Raw genomic sequence first — 16,526 nt, forward strand, 5'->3', positions numbered from 1 at the left:
AGACTCCGCCAGGGCGAGCAGGTCCCCCGATTCCGCCGCCGACTCCCGCCGCCGCCCACCAGGCGACCGCGTCCGGGGTGCACCCGCGCGGGAACAGCCCATCCTTCCCTCCCCGAGCGGGCGCGGGGGGCGGAGCCTGTGGCCGGGCCCGCCCCCTACAGCTCCTCCCAGGGGCGGGGACGGGGGCGAGGGCGGGGCAGGTCGTCCTCCTCGCGAGCAGCTACTTCCGGATCCGGTGGCGGTCGCTGGGAGTGCAGAGGGCAGCGCTCGGCTGGCCGGCGGGCAGTGCGGCGGCCCGCGCGCGGCGGGCGATGCTGGGGGGCGTCTCCGGGGCCCGGGAGCGCGAGGCGGAGGGCGACGGAGCCGGGGCTGTGCCTGCGCCGCCTGCCATCGACTTCCCGGCCGAGGGCTCGGACCCCAAGTACGATGGTGAGGGACCCAGAAGGCCGCGGGGGCCCTCCCCCTTCGCCGTCCGCCTTCATTCCTGGCCGGGCAGGCAGCTGCGAAGTTCGCCCCAGGACCTGGACCGGTTCGGCTGGATCCGGGCTTGAACCCAGCGGTGCAGTGTGTGGGGCGGCGGGTGGGCGGTCTGGGCTAGGTCCACTCGTATTGAAGCGGGGGTCTGCAACCCGCTCGCTCGTTTGCTGTTCTCTTCCTTGGATTCCTCGCTGCGGACTCGGGGCTGCGGACGTGCTAGAACTCCCCTCAGGCTCTTTCCAGCTCCGAGCCCCCGCGTTTTGTCCGGCGAGGAGCTTGAACTTTGCAAACTGGTCGAATGGGACTCTGCAGACCCTGTGCGCTCTACAGTTTGGGTTGAGTTTTAATTTGTAGCTTCTCTTGTCGTTTGCTTTACTAATCGGGTAGCTAAAGGCGTCTCATAGTGAGGCGGTGTGGACATCACCCTCTTCAGTTAAAAAAAATGCTCACGTTTCCGTGAGGCTTTTGGTTACCAGGGAATATGATATGTCAGTCAAGTTGTTCATAAAACGAGAGATACTTAAAATATTGAGTGTAACCAGTTCAAAGTATCGAGTATTTAATGGAATAGGCCCTTTATTTGCAGCCAATTGTTTTGGCTTTTTTTTTTTTCTTTTCTTTTCTTTTTCCTTCTGTCTTTCTAGGGCTGCACCCACGGCTTGTGGAGGTTCCCAGGCTACGGGTCGAATGGGAACTGTGGCCACTGGCATATGCCACAGCCACAGCACACCAGATCTGGACCGTGTCTGCCACCTACACCACAGCTCACGGCAGCAGCGGATCCTTAACCTACTGAGCGAGGCCAGGGATCAAATCTCCGTCCTCATGGATGCTATGTCAGATTTGTTTCCGCCCAGCCAGAAGGGGAACTCCTGTTTTGGCAATTTTTAAAATTAAATTTTGCCATCAAAGATGACTGCATCCATTCAGGGACATTTTTACCCTGTGGTAGTTTGAATAGAATGATTACAGGCATTAAGTTGAAGCAGGAGACAAATATTAACATGTTGCAGTGGATTTCAAGGTGCAAGCCTCGTTGAAAAGGTCCTCATTTATTCCTTAAATGCTTCTAGTATCATCCTTATTACTACCTACAATTCTTGCTCGTAAAGAGAAACAAAAGCAGAGTGGCAATTTACGTAGGCCATTAACAGGATAATTGGAAGATAACTATTGTTTAATGGACAAACTGATTTTTTCTGTGGGTCATATTGTTGCGGCTCCATATTACGTAAAGTGTTAGGTCATGTAAGTCGCAGCTGTCAACAGGCAAGTCTGTCTGTTCTGTAACTTTGCGATAAGGTTTTCTGCAGACTGAAGATTATTTTGGAAGGGAGTGATCTTAGATAAGCTTCTAAAAGTTGCGTTCTCTGTAGGTTACTAATAACACTTCTGTGTTTACATATGGCTCAGAGAAGCCCAGAATGTCCGGACATACTTTATCGACGTGAGAAACGTCGTTTCATTTTTTAGGTGTAAAAACACCAGGTAAATGATTTCTTCAAGGTTGTTTGTGTGGGGTGAGGAGGTCACTGTGGCAGTCAGGGGTAGCATTGGAAGATTCAAAACCTAGGTGTGGAGGGCCCTTGTGACTCAGCTGGTTAAGGATCCAGCATTGTCACTGCGGCGGCTCCGGTGGCTGGTGTGTGCAGGTTCGATTCCGGGCCCAGGAACATCTGGATGCGGCAGGCGCGGCCAAACGGACAAAGCCAACCTAGATGGAATTAACAGCTGTGTTTTTCAGCACCTCTGTGTAGGGGTTCTCCAAGAGCCAACATCAGCCATTGATCAAAATTTCTGTATTTTTTTTTTTTTCCCCTGTGGAGCAGAATGCTTTAGAAGGAGGGCTGACAGTACGCCCATTGTCAGACTTTTATTAATTTTTCTTCTTTCATATAACTTGTAAGTTTTTCAGAATTTGTACTTCAGATCAAATCTTCCAAGTTCTTTAATAATTTGGATCATACTTTCCTGAGGAAATTGAATTAGGTGAACCCTTTCCTGTTTGTCTTCTCCCTTCCTGCTTGGCAGAATTCTAGAACTCTTAACTCATCTCCGGTCTGTATCTTATTTTATTTTTTTATTTTTAATTTTTTTTTGGTCTTTTTGCCATTTTCTTGGGCTGCTCCCGCGGCATATGGAGGTTCCCAGGCTAGGGGTCCAATCGGAGCTGTAGCTGCCGGCCTGCGCCAGAGCCACAGCAACGCGAGATCCGAGACGCGTCTGCAACCTACACCACAGCTCACGGCAACACCAGATCCTTAACCCGCTGAACAAGGCCAGGGATCGAACCCGCAACCTCATGGTTCCTAGTCGGATTTGTTAACCACTGCGCCACGACGGGAACTCCATCTTATTTCTTACTCTTATAAGAGAATTTGGGAATTTCCTGGTGGCCTAGTGGTTAAGGATCCAGCACTGTCACTGCTGTGGCGTGAGTTCCATCCCTGGCCTGGGAAATTCCAAATGCTGAGGGAGCACCCCTCTTGCGAAAAAGAGAGAACTTGACTTCACTTTTCCATTTAGCCACTTAACCTCTTCTCTTTCTCTCTCTCTCTCTTTTTTTTTTTCTTTTTTAGGGCTGCACCTGTGTCATCTTGACGTTCCCAGGCTAGGGATCAAATCGGAGCTACAGTTGCCAGCCTATACCACAGCCACAGCAACGCCAAATCCAAGCCTCATCTGTGACCTACACCACAGCTCAGGGCAACGCTGGATCCTTAACTCACTGATGAGGTCAGGGATGGAACCCTCGTCCTCATGGATACTAGTCAGGTTCATTTGCCCCTGAGCCAAGATGGGAACTCCGAGACTGCTTTTTTGATTGATTTTGCATTTAAAACATTTGTCAGAGTTCCCAGGTGGCCTAGTGGTTAAGGATCTGGTGTCACTGCTGTGGCTTGATCCCTGGCCCAGGAACTTCTGTATGCTGCAGGCACAGCCAAAAAAAAAAACCCCCCAAAACAACAACAACAAAGTATCTTTATCAAAGAAAGATATCATGGATGGATTAAAGACTCCTCATTTTGTCCAAATAAGAAAAAAATTTAGAGAAACCACAAAATTAATTAATTATTTGTTATGGCTGCACCTGTGACATATGGCAGTTCCTGGGCCAGGGACTGGATCTGAGTTGTAACTTCGACCTATGGCACAGCTGTGGCAACCCCAGATCCTTTAACCCTCTGTGCTGGGCTGGGATTGAACCTGCACCTTTGCAGCAACCTGAGTCCCTGCATTCGGATTCTTAACCCACTGTACCAGAGGGGGAACGCCTACATTATTATTATTATTTGCTTTTTTTAGGGCCACAAGGCACCATATGGAAGTTCCCGGGCTAGGGGTTGAATCAGGCTATAACTTCGGGCCACAGCCACAGCAACTCAGGATCCAAACCCTATCTTCGACCTACACTCCAGCTCACGGCAACGCTGGATCCCTAACCCACTGAAGGGGGCCAGGGATTGAACCTGAATCCTCATGGATACTAGTTGGATTAGTTTCCACTTTGCCATAATGGAAACTCCCTATATATATATTTTTAAATGTGAAATTATGTTAACATTTTCTTGTCATAGACTAGCCTTTAAGAGCATTATTTTAAGAAGTTCCCGTTGTGGCTCATTGGTGACAAATCCGACTAGTATCCATGAGAATGAGAGTTCAATCCCTGGCCTCACTCAGTGGGTTAAGGACCTGGCGTTGCTCTGGCTGTGGCGTAGGCTGACAGATGCAGCCCTGATTTGACCCCTAGCCTGTGAACATCCATATGCCGCATGTGTGGCCCTAAAAAGCAAAAAGCAAAAGGAAAAAAACCCATTATTTTAAGACCATTACATTCTGTACTATTGTTTATTTAGTCTTTGCTATATTGTTGGAAAATAGATTGGGCTTTTTTCATTTTTTACCGTTAGAAATAATAATGGTTTTGGCATCTGTATACATCCATCTTTGTTAATATATGATTATTTCTTTAGGATAGATCGAGAAGTAGGATTTGTTGGGTTAAGAAAAACATTAAAAAATTATTCTGGGGCGTTCCCATCATGGCTCACTGCTTAACCTGACCAGTATCCATGAGGACTCGGGTTCGATCCCCGGCCTTGCTCAGTGGGTGAAGGATCCAGCGTTACCGTGAACTGTGGTGTAGGTTGCAGACTCGACTCAGATCTCCAGTGGCTGTGGCTGTGGTGTAGGCCGGCAGCTGCAGCTTCTATTTGACCGCTAGCCTGGGAACGTCCATATCCTGTAGGTGCTGCCCTAAAAAGTAAAAAAAAAAAAAAAAAAAAAAAAAAAAATTGTTTTGATGCATTTTGTGAAAATAATAATAATGACGAGAAAGATTGTGTTGGTTTGAATGAAACTCTCTTGCCTCACCTTCATTAGTATTCCTATTGAATATTTATGGCCTGCTTCTTTGACTTGATACTGGACTAGTCTTTGATTATCTTTCTATTTTTTTTTGTTGGTCTTTTTGCTTTTTCCAGGGCCGCTCCTGCGGCATATGGAGGTTCCCAGGCTAGGGGTCCAGTCGGAGCTGTAGTGTCTTCTGTTGTTCTCACCTCTCTAAAGGGTGACACTGACCATCTTGTACATATATGTTTGTTGTGCTTTGTTTCTTTCCTTGGTTTGTATTTCCGAAAGTACCGTTGCTGGGTAAAGGTCGAAACTGCAATTCTCCGCAATTGACAGTCTGCAGTGTGTTGCCACAGGTTGTAAACACCCCTTGTGTTTGAAAGTTTTCTGTGCCCTTAACAATACCCAGCATCCGGAGTTTAAATAGTTACCAATCTGATGGGAAATTCAGGTTCCGTAGTTATTTTAACATGTATGTTATAATTACTAGTTACGTTAAAGCCTGCTGGAACTTTGATTGTGCTTCATTTTCTTACTCGGTTGCAAGATCTCTATATGCATTTTATTGCCTATTTCTTGTCATACACAGAGCAGGTATATGTACTGTATCTGATTTTGTGATTCGTATTTTAACTTCAAGGTGTATTTATGTACAGAAGTTTTTATGTAGCCACATTTTCCATTCTTTTTCTTTCCCATATTCAGACAATATGTATTCCTTTAAAACAAAATCACATCCCAGCGGAAACGAATCTAACTCGTATCCATGAGGACGCAGGTTCGATCATTGGCCTCGCTCAGTGGGTTAAGGATCCAGCGCTGCCGAGAGCTGTGGTGTAGGCCGCAGACACGGCTTGGATCCCGTGTTGCTGTGGCTGTGGTGCAGGCCGGCAGCTGTAGCTCTGATTCCACCCCTAGCCTGGGAACTTCCATATACCCTGGGTGTGGCCCTAAAAAGACAAACAAAATAAAACAAAACAAAACAAAAAAACAAAAAGCACGTCTTCATACAGGCCAGTCTTTTTGGGCCACCTACAGGTCAGAGAGGAAATTGGTGAACGCAGTCTCGATTTGAAAGTCTTGGCTCTTCCAGGAACTTGAGTGTTTACAGAGGAGAGTGAAACAGCATTTGAAATGGGAGTGGTTTTCGAAGGTGTCGGCTCCACGGGCCCTGTTTCTGCAAGTCCCTTCCGGTGGAGTGGGTCAGCAGCCCTGGAGAGTTTCCTCCAACAGCCCCGATTAGACTTTCACTCTCGTTAGCATCTCCACCCTCCCCTTCCTAGTGTTTTCCGTCCTGATCAGGCCGCTTCTCTCTGGGTATCCAAGAGACCTGTGCTTTCCTCCCCGTTTCTGCCCCTCTCCTCCTTTTCTAGGCTCCTCCTGGCCTGAGGGCTGTTGCAGGCTTCCTTCCCGGCTGCCCATCACCCGTTTCCTGAATACTTGCCTCAAACATGTTTCCTTCTTTGTGGCTTTTTTTTTTTTTTTTTGGCTTGTTAAATACCGTGTTGAAGACGTGCTGCGTGAGGCCGTATGACCGTCACCTTTAAGTGCCAGCTCACCTGTCTGCCTGGTCTTGTTTAGTGGAAGGAGGACGGGCTTGGGAGCCAGTCTGATCTCTCCGCTTACTTTTCCTCGACGTCTCTCTGAGGACAGTGGCCACGTGCGTCGAACGTCGAACGGGGGTGGTAACGGAGGGTGTTTGTGAGGATAATACGAGATCGTGTGTACAGAACACCTGGTCCTTACACGTGTAACACCTGCCCAGCGTAACGCTTCCATCCATCCGCCCTTTCCTTTTGTTTGCTGCCAGACTTTTTTTTTTTTTTTTTTTTTTCTTTTTGTCTTTTTTTTTTTTGTTGTTGTTGTTGTTGCTATTTCTTGGGCCGCGCCCGCGGCATATGGAGGTTCCCAGGCCAGGGGTCGAATTGGAGCTGTAGCCACCGGCCTACACCAGAGCCACAGCAACGCGGGATCTGAGCCGAGTCTGCAACCTACACCACAGCTCACGGCAACGCCGGATCCTTAACCCACTGAGCAAGGGCAGGGACCGAACCCGCAACCTCATGGTTCCTAGTTGGATTCGATAACCACTGCGCCACGACGGGAGCTCCACTGCCAGACTTCTTTATGCCTCTCAAAGGAAGGAGGCCATCCTGTTCGTACTGCTTGCTCGTGTGCTTAAATGTATACTTTTCATTTATTTGTTTCTGTCTTTGCACAGATTGTTACTGCCAAAACTTCCTCCTTTCCCCCGGGCCATCTTTCTGCCAGTCCTCGAAAAGTCCAGACTTTAACTCAAAACTCAATTCCGGGAGTTCCTGGTGACTCATGGTTATGGATCCAGCATTGTCACTGCTGTGACGTGGGTTTGATCCCTGGCCCGGGAACTTCTGCTTCGCCGAAGGCGCTGCCTGCAAAAAGCAAACCTCCCCCCCACCGTCTTCAATTTCAGAAAATCTATCTTGATTAATCCCACTCACCTTACCTGCTGTTTTGCTTTTTATTTCCTTAAATTGAAAGTGTTTCATTAATTAGAAAATGCTTAGTCATAAGGAGATATGTTTACCGTTTCTTAAAAATTTGTTTTCCCTTTTAATTTGCAGAATCTGACGTGCCAGCAGAACTCCAGGTGCTGAAAGGGCCTCTGCAGCAGCCGACCTTCCCTTTTGCAGTTGCAAACCAGCTCTTGCTGGTTTCTTTGCTGGAACACTTGAGCCATGTGCACGAGCCCAACCCACTTCGCTCAAGACAGGTGTTTAAATGTTAGTAAATTAGTCTTGCTAAATAAAACTTGTAAGACTGCTATGTTGTTTAATGCTGTGGATCTGAGAAGCAGCTGATATGTAAACATTTGAAATAAGCTTTAGTGGTTTGTTTTGTAAATTTATATTTTCCTTTGGGTAATTCCATATGAACATCATTGCTGGGTTCTCCCAAAAGATTGATCACCATAAAATTGTGTGTATTTAAATAAATTAAAGGTAGGTTGTTTTTTTTTTTTTTCTCTTTTTAGGGCCACACCCATGGCATATGGAGCCTCCTAGGCTAGGGGTCTAACCGGAGCTGTAGCCGCCGGCCTACACCACAGCCATGGCAATGCAGAATCTGAGCCGCATCTTCGACCTGCACCACAGCTCCTGGCAACGCCAGATCCTCAATCCACTGAGCGAGGCCAGGGATTGAACCTGTGTCCTCTTGGATCTTAGTCAGGTTTGTTAACTGCCGAGCCTCGATGGGAACTCCAAAAGGTACTTATTTTTTACTTATAAGGTGATAATTCATATAATTTTTGAAAATCTGTTATGCTTTAGTTAGTGAGCGGGTAAATGAAAATCACAGTTATATATTTTCAACCTGTTATTGACCAGAGCCCAGAAACAGTTGTGTTTTGTGTTCTTTAATAGAGAACTGTTTTTTTTTTTTGGTCTTTTTGCCTCTTCTAGAGCTGCTCCCGAGGCATATGGAGGTTCCCAGGCGAGGGGTCTAACTGGAGCTGCAGCTGCCGGCCTACCCCACAGCCACAGCAACGCCAGATCCAAGCCACATCTGCCACCTACACCACAGCTCACGGCAATGCTGCAATCCTTAACCCACTGAGCAAGGCCAGGGATCGAACCCGCAGCCTCATGGTTCCTAGTCGGCTTCGTTAACCACTGTCCCATGACGGGAACTCCTAGAAAACTTTTCCTCTAGACACAGAATACGTCTGACACCAGATGTGTAGGGTTTTCCTCCCACACTGACCAAGTCTCCGCCGCCAGCTGCGTGTCTCACACGAGTCACCGGGTCTCCCTGGAGTGAGAGTGGAGCCCGCAGGCTAAGAGCCCAGTCCCTCAGGACTGCCCTCCTTTGGGATGCTCGTCGCAAGGAGTAGGTCCCCAGGTTCTCAGGTCACCCGCACTTGTGTCTGACTTGGCCCCAGTTGGGGGTTGCCTTTGCCCCCCTCTCTCTGATGCTTTGCTCCGTCAGCTCATAGTGCTCAGGGACATGCACCTGTGCTTTCCCGTTTATCAGAATAAAGGATACGCTGAAGGGTACTGAGGAGGAGCCAGACGGAGAGGGGTGTCCATGGAGGACCGGAGGGTCCAGAGTGCTGGACCTTCTGTGCCCATAGGGCTCAGGGTCACCTACCTCCTGGCAGGCGGATGTGTTCACTGACCCTGTGCTTGAGAGGTTTTCATGGCAAGCCCCGTCCCGATTATTAACTTAGTCTCCACTCCTTCTCCCCTTCCTGGAGGATGGGGGTGGGGTGGGGAGGAAAGTTCTAAGCTTATAATCATGACTTGGTCTTTGGGGTGACCAGCTCTCACGTCCTCAAGAGGTCTAGGGCACTGCTGCCACCAGTCATGTCATTAGCATATAAAAGACTCATCACTGGGGAGTCCAAGGCTCTCCGAAGCTCTAATGTCACGAATTGAAGTCAGAGACCAGATATTAAAACCAAAGATGCTCCCAGCCTCCCTGTTGCTTAGGAAATTAATTATACGAGTTTTGTAACCACGTGGAGCTGTGTGCCGGGACCCTCAAAGACCAAATCTCGCACAGTTGTTGAAAATGTTTGTTTTCATTCCTGCCCTGGGTCACTTGAGCACAGAAATGAGCAGTGTTACAGTTCATGGCATTTCTTTATTATTATTATTATTATTATTATTTAGTCTTTTGTCTTTTTATGGCCACATCCACGGCATAGGGAGGTTCCCAAGCTAGGGGTCGAATCAGAACTGTAGCTGCCAGCCTGCACCACAACCATAGCCACAGCCGCACCAAATCCGAGCTGCATCTGCGACCTACACCACAGCTCACGACAGTGCCGGATCCTTAGCCCACTGATTGAGGCCAGGGATTGAACCTGCAACCTCATGGATCCTAGTCGGATTCGTTTCTGCTGCGCCACGACAAGAACTCCAGATCGTGGCATTTTTGGTTCAGCTCATTGCCTGAGGCCTCGAATAAGCCCAACCACAGATTTCAAGGGTCTTTTCAATCAAAAGTCTTTCCAAGTCTTGTTAACATCAGGTATCTAAATTTATCAGTACTTTTACGTGACCTTAGAATGTTTTATTTTTAGTTAAAGGTAATTAACATTTTGATAAGCTTCATGGGACAAGAAAAGTGGTTAAAATATGATTGGTCCAGTGTGCCCTTATTTTTTTGAATATGTGCTTGGGGAGCTGGGTTGTACATAAGGGGGTGTCCTGTAGGTTCCAATGCATTGGTTCCTGGGGATGCTGTATTGGGCTTACTGTATAGAGAAGCAGATTATAACGATTTTAATATAATAATCTTGTTTCTGATGAAAGCAAGTCTATAAAACTTGCTGATTTTAATTTTTTTTTTTCGTCTTTTTAGGGTCACACCTGTGGCATATGGAGGTTCCCAGGCTAGTGGTCCAACTGGAGCTAGAGCCGCTGGCCTACGCCACAGCCACAGCAATGTGGGATCTGAGCTGCGTCTGACCTACACCACAGCTCATGCAACTCTGGATCCTTAACCCACTGAATAAGGCCAGGGATCGAACCCGTGTCCTCATGGATACTAGTCGGGTTCCTTAACCACTGAGCCACAGTGGGCATCTGTATTCTTAACTGACTAAAAACTAAGTGCTTCTGTAGAGGCTTCTTTTTCTGAGCAGCTTGGCCTTGTGGCTTCAGATTTGACTTCTCCCTGGTGTTAGGTCTGTACACACACCTCATATGTGCCCTTTGTGTGTTGGTTACAGATATTCCATAATTGAGAACAACAATTCATACTTGCTTTTGTTGTAAGTTCTCATCATTTGTTTCCACTCCTGCCTTTTAAATTTTTATTTATTTGTATCCCCCCCTTTTTTCCCTCCTTCCTTTTTAAAAGACAGAGGTTAGTGCTTTACTGACAGACCAAGCATGGTAAACAAGTGACTGTGGAATCAGAGCATCAGATAAGAAATGATAGTTGAGCTGCTGATCAGTGATTGTACCAATCATTTTGCTTCTTTTAGAGAATCAGCCCCCAAGGTGTAATGTGTATTTAAACACAACTTTCTGGAGTTCCCATCATGGCGCAGTGGTTAACGAATCCGACTAGGAACCATGAGGTTTTGATGTTCGATCCCTGGCCTTGCACAGTGGGTTAAGGATCCAGCGTTGCTGTGAGCTGTGGTGTAGGTCGCAGACATGGCTCAGATCCCTGGTTGCTGTGGCTCTGGCGTAGGCCGGTGGCTACAGCTCTGATTTGACCCCTAGCCTGGGAACCTTCATGTACTGCGGGTGCAGCCCTAGAAAAGGCAAAAAGACAAAACAAACAAAAAAAACCCCAACTTTTTTCTTACAGAGGTTTTTTTCTTGCAGAGGCTGTTGTAACTCTTTTTTTCTGTGTGTTTTGAAAATTGCTGTTTTATTGATGGCCTTTCTGGTAATCGTTTTCCCTATTCTTTTCGTAGTACTTTGTCAGACCTTTATCAAAATGGGGCTGCTGTCGTCCTTCACTTGTAGTGATGAGTTTAGCTCATTGCGGCTACATCACAACAGAGCTATTACGCACTTAATGAGGTCAGCCAGGGAGAGAGTCCGTCAGGTAAGCAATGAAAAATGTACCTTGTGTGTGATAAAAATATCCTAACTTCAAATGAACTGTATTTTTAAGCGTTATGAAATCCTCATTATAACAGAGATTTAATGTTAAGTTTAATAGGTTTATTCAACAAATATTTACTGAATGCCCACTCTGTGTTAGGCTGTCTTATAGAAGCTGGGGTTCATGCAGTGGACAAAATAAAAGCCCCCATCCTCAGGGAGCTTATATTTTGGTGAGGGGGTATGTGGACAATGGAAAAATAAAAATAAATGGAGTGGTAGATGGTGCTAAGGGTCAAGGGGAGACATAAAGCAGGGAAGGGCTTAGAAAACGTTGGGCGGGGCTGTGTGAGTTACACGAAGCATAGCCGGGGAGGGCCTTGGTGAGACCAGTGTCAGGAGGTGCAGTTGAGGGTCTGAGCCGGGCAGAGGGAAAGCATTCAGGCAGAGGAGCAGCAGTCGCTGAGGTAGCTGTGTGCCCACGTTGGCGAAGCTGACAGGCAGCCATGTGGCTGGCGTAGGGTAAGCCCGGTAGGGGTGAGGCCAGGGAGGGGAACACGTGGAGCCAGATCTTGAGGCTGTTTTAATGTTTTTGGTTTTTATCAGGAAAGTGAAAAGTGTTGCAGGATTCTGAGTGGGCCGGGGTGGGGGTGGGGTGACATAATCTGACTTAGATTTTATTTATTTATTTTTTTTGTCTTTTTGCCATTTCTTGGGCTGCTCCCACAGCATATGGAAGTTCCCAGGCTGGGGGTTGAATCGGAGCTGTAGCCACTGGCCTATACCACAGCCATAGCAACGCGGGATCTGAGCTTCGTCTGCAACCACAGCTCACGGCAATGCGGATCGTTAACCCGCTGAGCAAAGGCAGGGATCGAACCTGCAACCTCATGGTTCCTAGTCGGATTTGTTAACCACTGAGCCACGACGGGAACTCTGAATCTGACTTAGATTTTAGTGGGATCTCCCCAGCTGCTGTGTTGAGACTTCAGTGAGTGGGGTGAGGGCAGAAGCAGGGGCAGACGTAAGGTGCTGGGGGCCTGGGTGGGTGGGAGCAGGGGAGATGTGAGCAGTGGTTAGTTTCTGTATTTATGTGACAGTAAAGCCAGTGTTATTTGCTGATGGCGCTCCTTGGTAAATCTCAATTTTGTCCTTGGATCTAAGAATAGAGCTTTTTCACTAGTGATCTTTTAGTTAAAAGAGAAATTTGTTCAATTGCAGGCTTTTAAGTAATATTGAAAAAGGCATCAAGTGGGTTTTTTTTTTTTTTAAAAGAATGTATGCATGTATGTGTGACTGGGTCACCTTGCTGTACAGTAGAAAATTGACAGAATACTGTAAACCAGCTATAATGGAAAAAAATGAAAATCATTACAAAAAATTGGTTTCAACATTTGGGACTATTAATATAATACTGAGTTTTGATAGACTCCTAATTCCATGACATTTTCAAAATGCTTTTTAAAAATAACTTTGTGATTTTAGGGTCCTTGTGAGGATAATTCTCATATCCAGAAGACCAGGTATGTGTTGAATACTTTTTTGACTATGCAAGGAGTAAACTGTCCAAAAGAAATCAGGGTTAAGAATTAATCTCGCAGGAGTTCACGTCGTGGCTCAGTGGTTAACGAACCCAATTAGTATCCGTGAGGACGTGGGTTCGATCCCTGGTCTTGGTCAGTGGGTTAAGGATCCAGCGTTGCCGTGAGCTGCGGTGTAGGTCGCAGATGTGGCTCAGATCCCCTGTTGCTGTGGCTGTGGTGTAGGCTGGCAGCTCTAGCTCCTATTTAACCCCCGGCTTGGGAACCTCGATATGCCACAGGTGCAGCCCTAAAAAGACAAAAGACAGAAAAAAAACCAAGAATGAATCCTGAATTAATCAGAAATTAGTATTGGGATTAAAAAAATAATGTAGCTAGGCTATTTTATGAAAATTTAAAAACTTTTTTTTTTTTTTTTTGTCTTTTTCTAGGGCTGTACCTGTGGCATATGAAGGTTCCCAGGCTAGGGGTCCAATCGGAGCTACAGCTGCCGGCCTACACCACAGCCACGGCAACGCCAGATCCTTAACCCACTGAGCGAGGCCAGGGATTGAACCCACGTCCTCATGGGTACTAGTTGGATTCCTTTCTGCCGCGCCACGACGGGAACTCCATGAAAATTAAAAACTTTTGTGAGATTTACAGTACTTCTCATTCTCTCGTCTTTGACCCCGCTCCCCCACTTCTGCGTGGATTCTCTAAGGCCCCTTATTCAGAGCACTGACATCCAGTCTCTGTCGGGGAATCGCACTGAATTTCGGCTGTGTGTAGGAAATGCTAGTTTACAGTCTGTAACTGGAGTTCCCATTGCGGCTCCGTGGATTAAGAACCCAACTAGTATCCATGAGGATGCAGGTTCGATCCCTGGTCTCGATCAGTGGGTTAGGGGATACGGCATTGCTGTGAGCTGTGGGGCAGGTCAAAGACGAGGATCAGGTCTGGCATTGCTGTGGCTGTGCTGTGGGCTGGCAGTTGTAGCTCCACTTCGACCCTTAGCCTGGGAACCTCCATATGCTTCCCCTGCGGGTCCCCCCCCCAATCCGTAACTGGTGGGATCATTAAGAAATTTAACTAGAGTTTATCACTGAGCTCAGCTAATCAACTGCTGCCTTAGTCATCCTTAGCATCCCTGCTTTAAAATAATACCTTGTAATTGGAATACTAATTCCAGGTAAAATGCTTAAAATTAGATGAATGAACCCCTTGCTGTCCTTATTACATTATCCATATGCTTATTCTCAGATGTTTTCTTCGTAGAGAATGGAAATTTTCATTTTATCTTAGCCTTTCCAAATTATCACAGTTTGGTGATCCACGAGGTTTGCCAGATGGACGAATAGAGTGACCACAACATGTCTTGGGATGTTTTGGTTCTCCTGTGTTTTGGTAGTGACTGATTGTTTGTATTTAACTTTCAGATCAAGGGAAGTAAGCTTTGAAGCACAAACTTCCCGCTACTTAAATGAATTTGAAGAACTTGCCACCTTAGGAAAAGGTGGATATGGCAGAGTATACAAGGTGATTCTCCATGTATCCGCTTTGACCTTCTACTCTTAACAGGTGTTTTTGGAGAAGTTGTTTTCTTTATTATTGTTTAAAATGCTTAAAGGAAAATTCCTAGAAATCACGTAAATTTACTTCTTCTTAAGGTTGTCATTTATAGGGAAGTGGGCTGGATTTAATTTGTCCCTAATTGATTTAGGTGGATTCTGGAAACTTTTGAGTTTTGTCCTAGTTTTTTTTTTTTTTTTTTTTTCGTCTATGTCTGGGCACATGCAAGTTCCCAGGCCATGGATTGAACGTATGCCACAGCAGTGACAATGATGAGTCCTTAACCCACTGGGCTACCAGGGAACTCCTATAGTTAAATTTTATTTATTTATTTTTTTAAATGTATTACTGAAGGGAGTTCCTGCTGTGGTTCTGTGGGTTCATGATCTGGCTTATCTCTGTGGCCTTCCTGGTTTGATCCCTGGCTCGGTGCAGTGGGTTAAGGATCTCATATTGCTGCAGCTGGAGTGTAGGTCACAGGTGCAGCTTGGCTTTGATCCCTGGGTTGGGAACTTCCATATGCCTTGAGTGTGGCTGAAAAAGGAAAAAGAAATATATTCCTGAACAAAGTTTTACTGCTTTGTTTTGCACAGAGTCTTTTGGCTCACATTCTCATTCTTGAGACCTATAGCTTCCAGGAGCTGGACTCCCAGTGCAGTTTGAAAAACTTTTAGTCCATGGAGTTCCCGTCGTGGCGCAGTGGTTAACGAATCCGACTAGGAACCATGAGGTTGCGGGTTCGATCCCTGCCCTTGCTCAGTGGGTTAACGATCCGGCGTTGCCGTGAGCTGTGGTGTAGGTTGCAGACGCGGCTCGGATCCAGCGTTGCTGTGGCTCTGGCGTAGGCCGGTGGCTACAGCTCCGATTCAACCCCTAGCCTGGGAACCTCCACATGCCGCGGGAGTGGCCCAAGAAATAGCAACAACAGCAACAAAAAAGACAAAAGACAAAAAAAAAAAACAAAAACTTTTAGTCCAGCTGACTCTCCTGAAGATAGGAAAGAGGACGCATGTGTTTAGCTTACTTTTTTATCACTTTGGCCAGTTTGGATTATCTAATCTCAGGTTAATAGAACTTTCATTCATTTGTAATTTAATGGCACAGTATACCTTGTTTTTTCTGTTTTTTAGGTCAGGAATAAATTAGATGGTCAATACTATGCAATTAAAAAAATCCTGATAAAGGGGGCAACTAAAACAGATTGCATGAAGGTATGATTTTCAAAATTTATTTATTTTGAATCATTGAATATTTAGGTCCTTTTGAAAGAGATATGTCTGTGTGTGTGTGAGTTGGCAGGTCCCAGGTAGTATGGATTGCAGTTTACTAAGAACGGGTTACAGTAAAGTAAACATCAAGTCCAAATTTTTTTTTGACATAATGTTTTTGTAAACACTGCAGACTAACCACATTTCAGGGTTATTGCTGGGGAAGTTAATTTTTCAAGTAAACTCTTCATGCACAGTACATAACAAGCTTGTTATGAAAAACACAGGCACTCAGGTCGGGTCCCAGGCTCCTCCCTGACATGCTTCATGGTCCGGGGCCTCTGAGCCACTTCTGTCTTCCGACCTTGAAATTGCAGTCACGAGAATGGTTTTATTTGTCTTGGAGGTCTTGACTGACGTGTCGGAATCCAGTGGGCGAATGATTACATAGGAGCTGTGACAAGTGTCAAGTATTTACTGGAACAGTTGCCTTTGTTTCTTGTAAAAATATTCCCCCCCCCTTTAATATAGTTTAGATCTCTTTTAGAGAGAAGACAAGTGGTATTTGATACCACGAACATGTAACACATTTGTCAGGAAAAGCCAGCTCTAAGTCCATTTCTTTTTTAGGTGCTACGGGAAGTTAAGGTGCTGGCTGGTCTCCAGCATCCTAATATTGTGGGCTATCACACTGCCTGGATAGAACATGTGCACGTGGCCCAGAGGCAAGGTGAGTGGTTTTATTTATTTATGTTTTTTTATGACCGCACCTGCGGCATCTGGAAGTTCCCAGGCTAGGGGTCGAATCGGAGCTACAGCTGCGGGCCTACGTCACAGCCACA

General features: G+C 46.3%; 1 protein-coding gene across 3 annotated transcripts in view; it reads left to right on the forward strand.

Moving 5' to 3' along the window:
* Positions 223-16,526, forward strand: part of EIF2AK1 (eukaryotic translation initiation factor 2 alpha kinase 1) — a 38,365-nt gene continuing 22,061 nt past the window's right edge. The window contains exons 1-7 of one of the 3 annotated variants that reach the window (XM_021086085.1): positions 223-429; positions 7,437-7,595; positions 11,252-11,385; positions 12,870-12,907; positions 14,344-14,443; positions 15,607-15,687; positions 16,315-16,414. In XM_021086085.1, coding sequence (XP_020941744.1) covers positions 312-429; positions 7,437-7,595; positions 11,252-11,385; positions 12,870-12,907; positions 14,344-14,443; positions 15,607-15,687; positions 16,315-16,414 — 730 coding nt within the window. In that variant the 5' untranslated portion in view covers positions 223-311. The remainder of the gene's footprint in view (positions 430-7,436; positions 7,596-11,251; positions 11,386-12,869; positions 12,908-14,343; positions 14,444-15,606; positions 15,688-16,314; positions 16,415-16,526) is intronic. The other 2 variants (XM_021086083.1, XM_021086084.1) reach the window with 2 other exon arrangements.

This window comes from Sus scrofa, chromosome 3, assembly GCF_000003025.6.
Source record: "Sus scrofa isolate TJ Tabasco breed Duroc chromosome 3, Sscrofa11.1, whole genome shotgun sequence".
NCBI lineage: Eukaryota > Metazoa > Chordata > Mammalia > Artiodactyla > Suidae > Sus > Sus scrofa.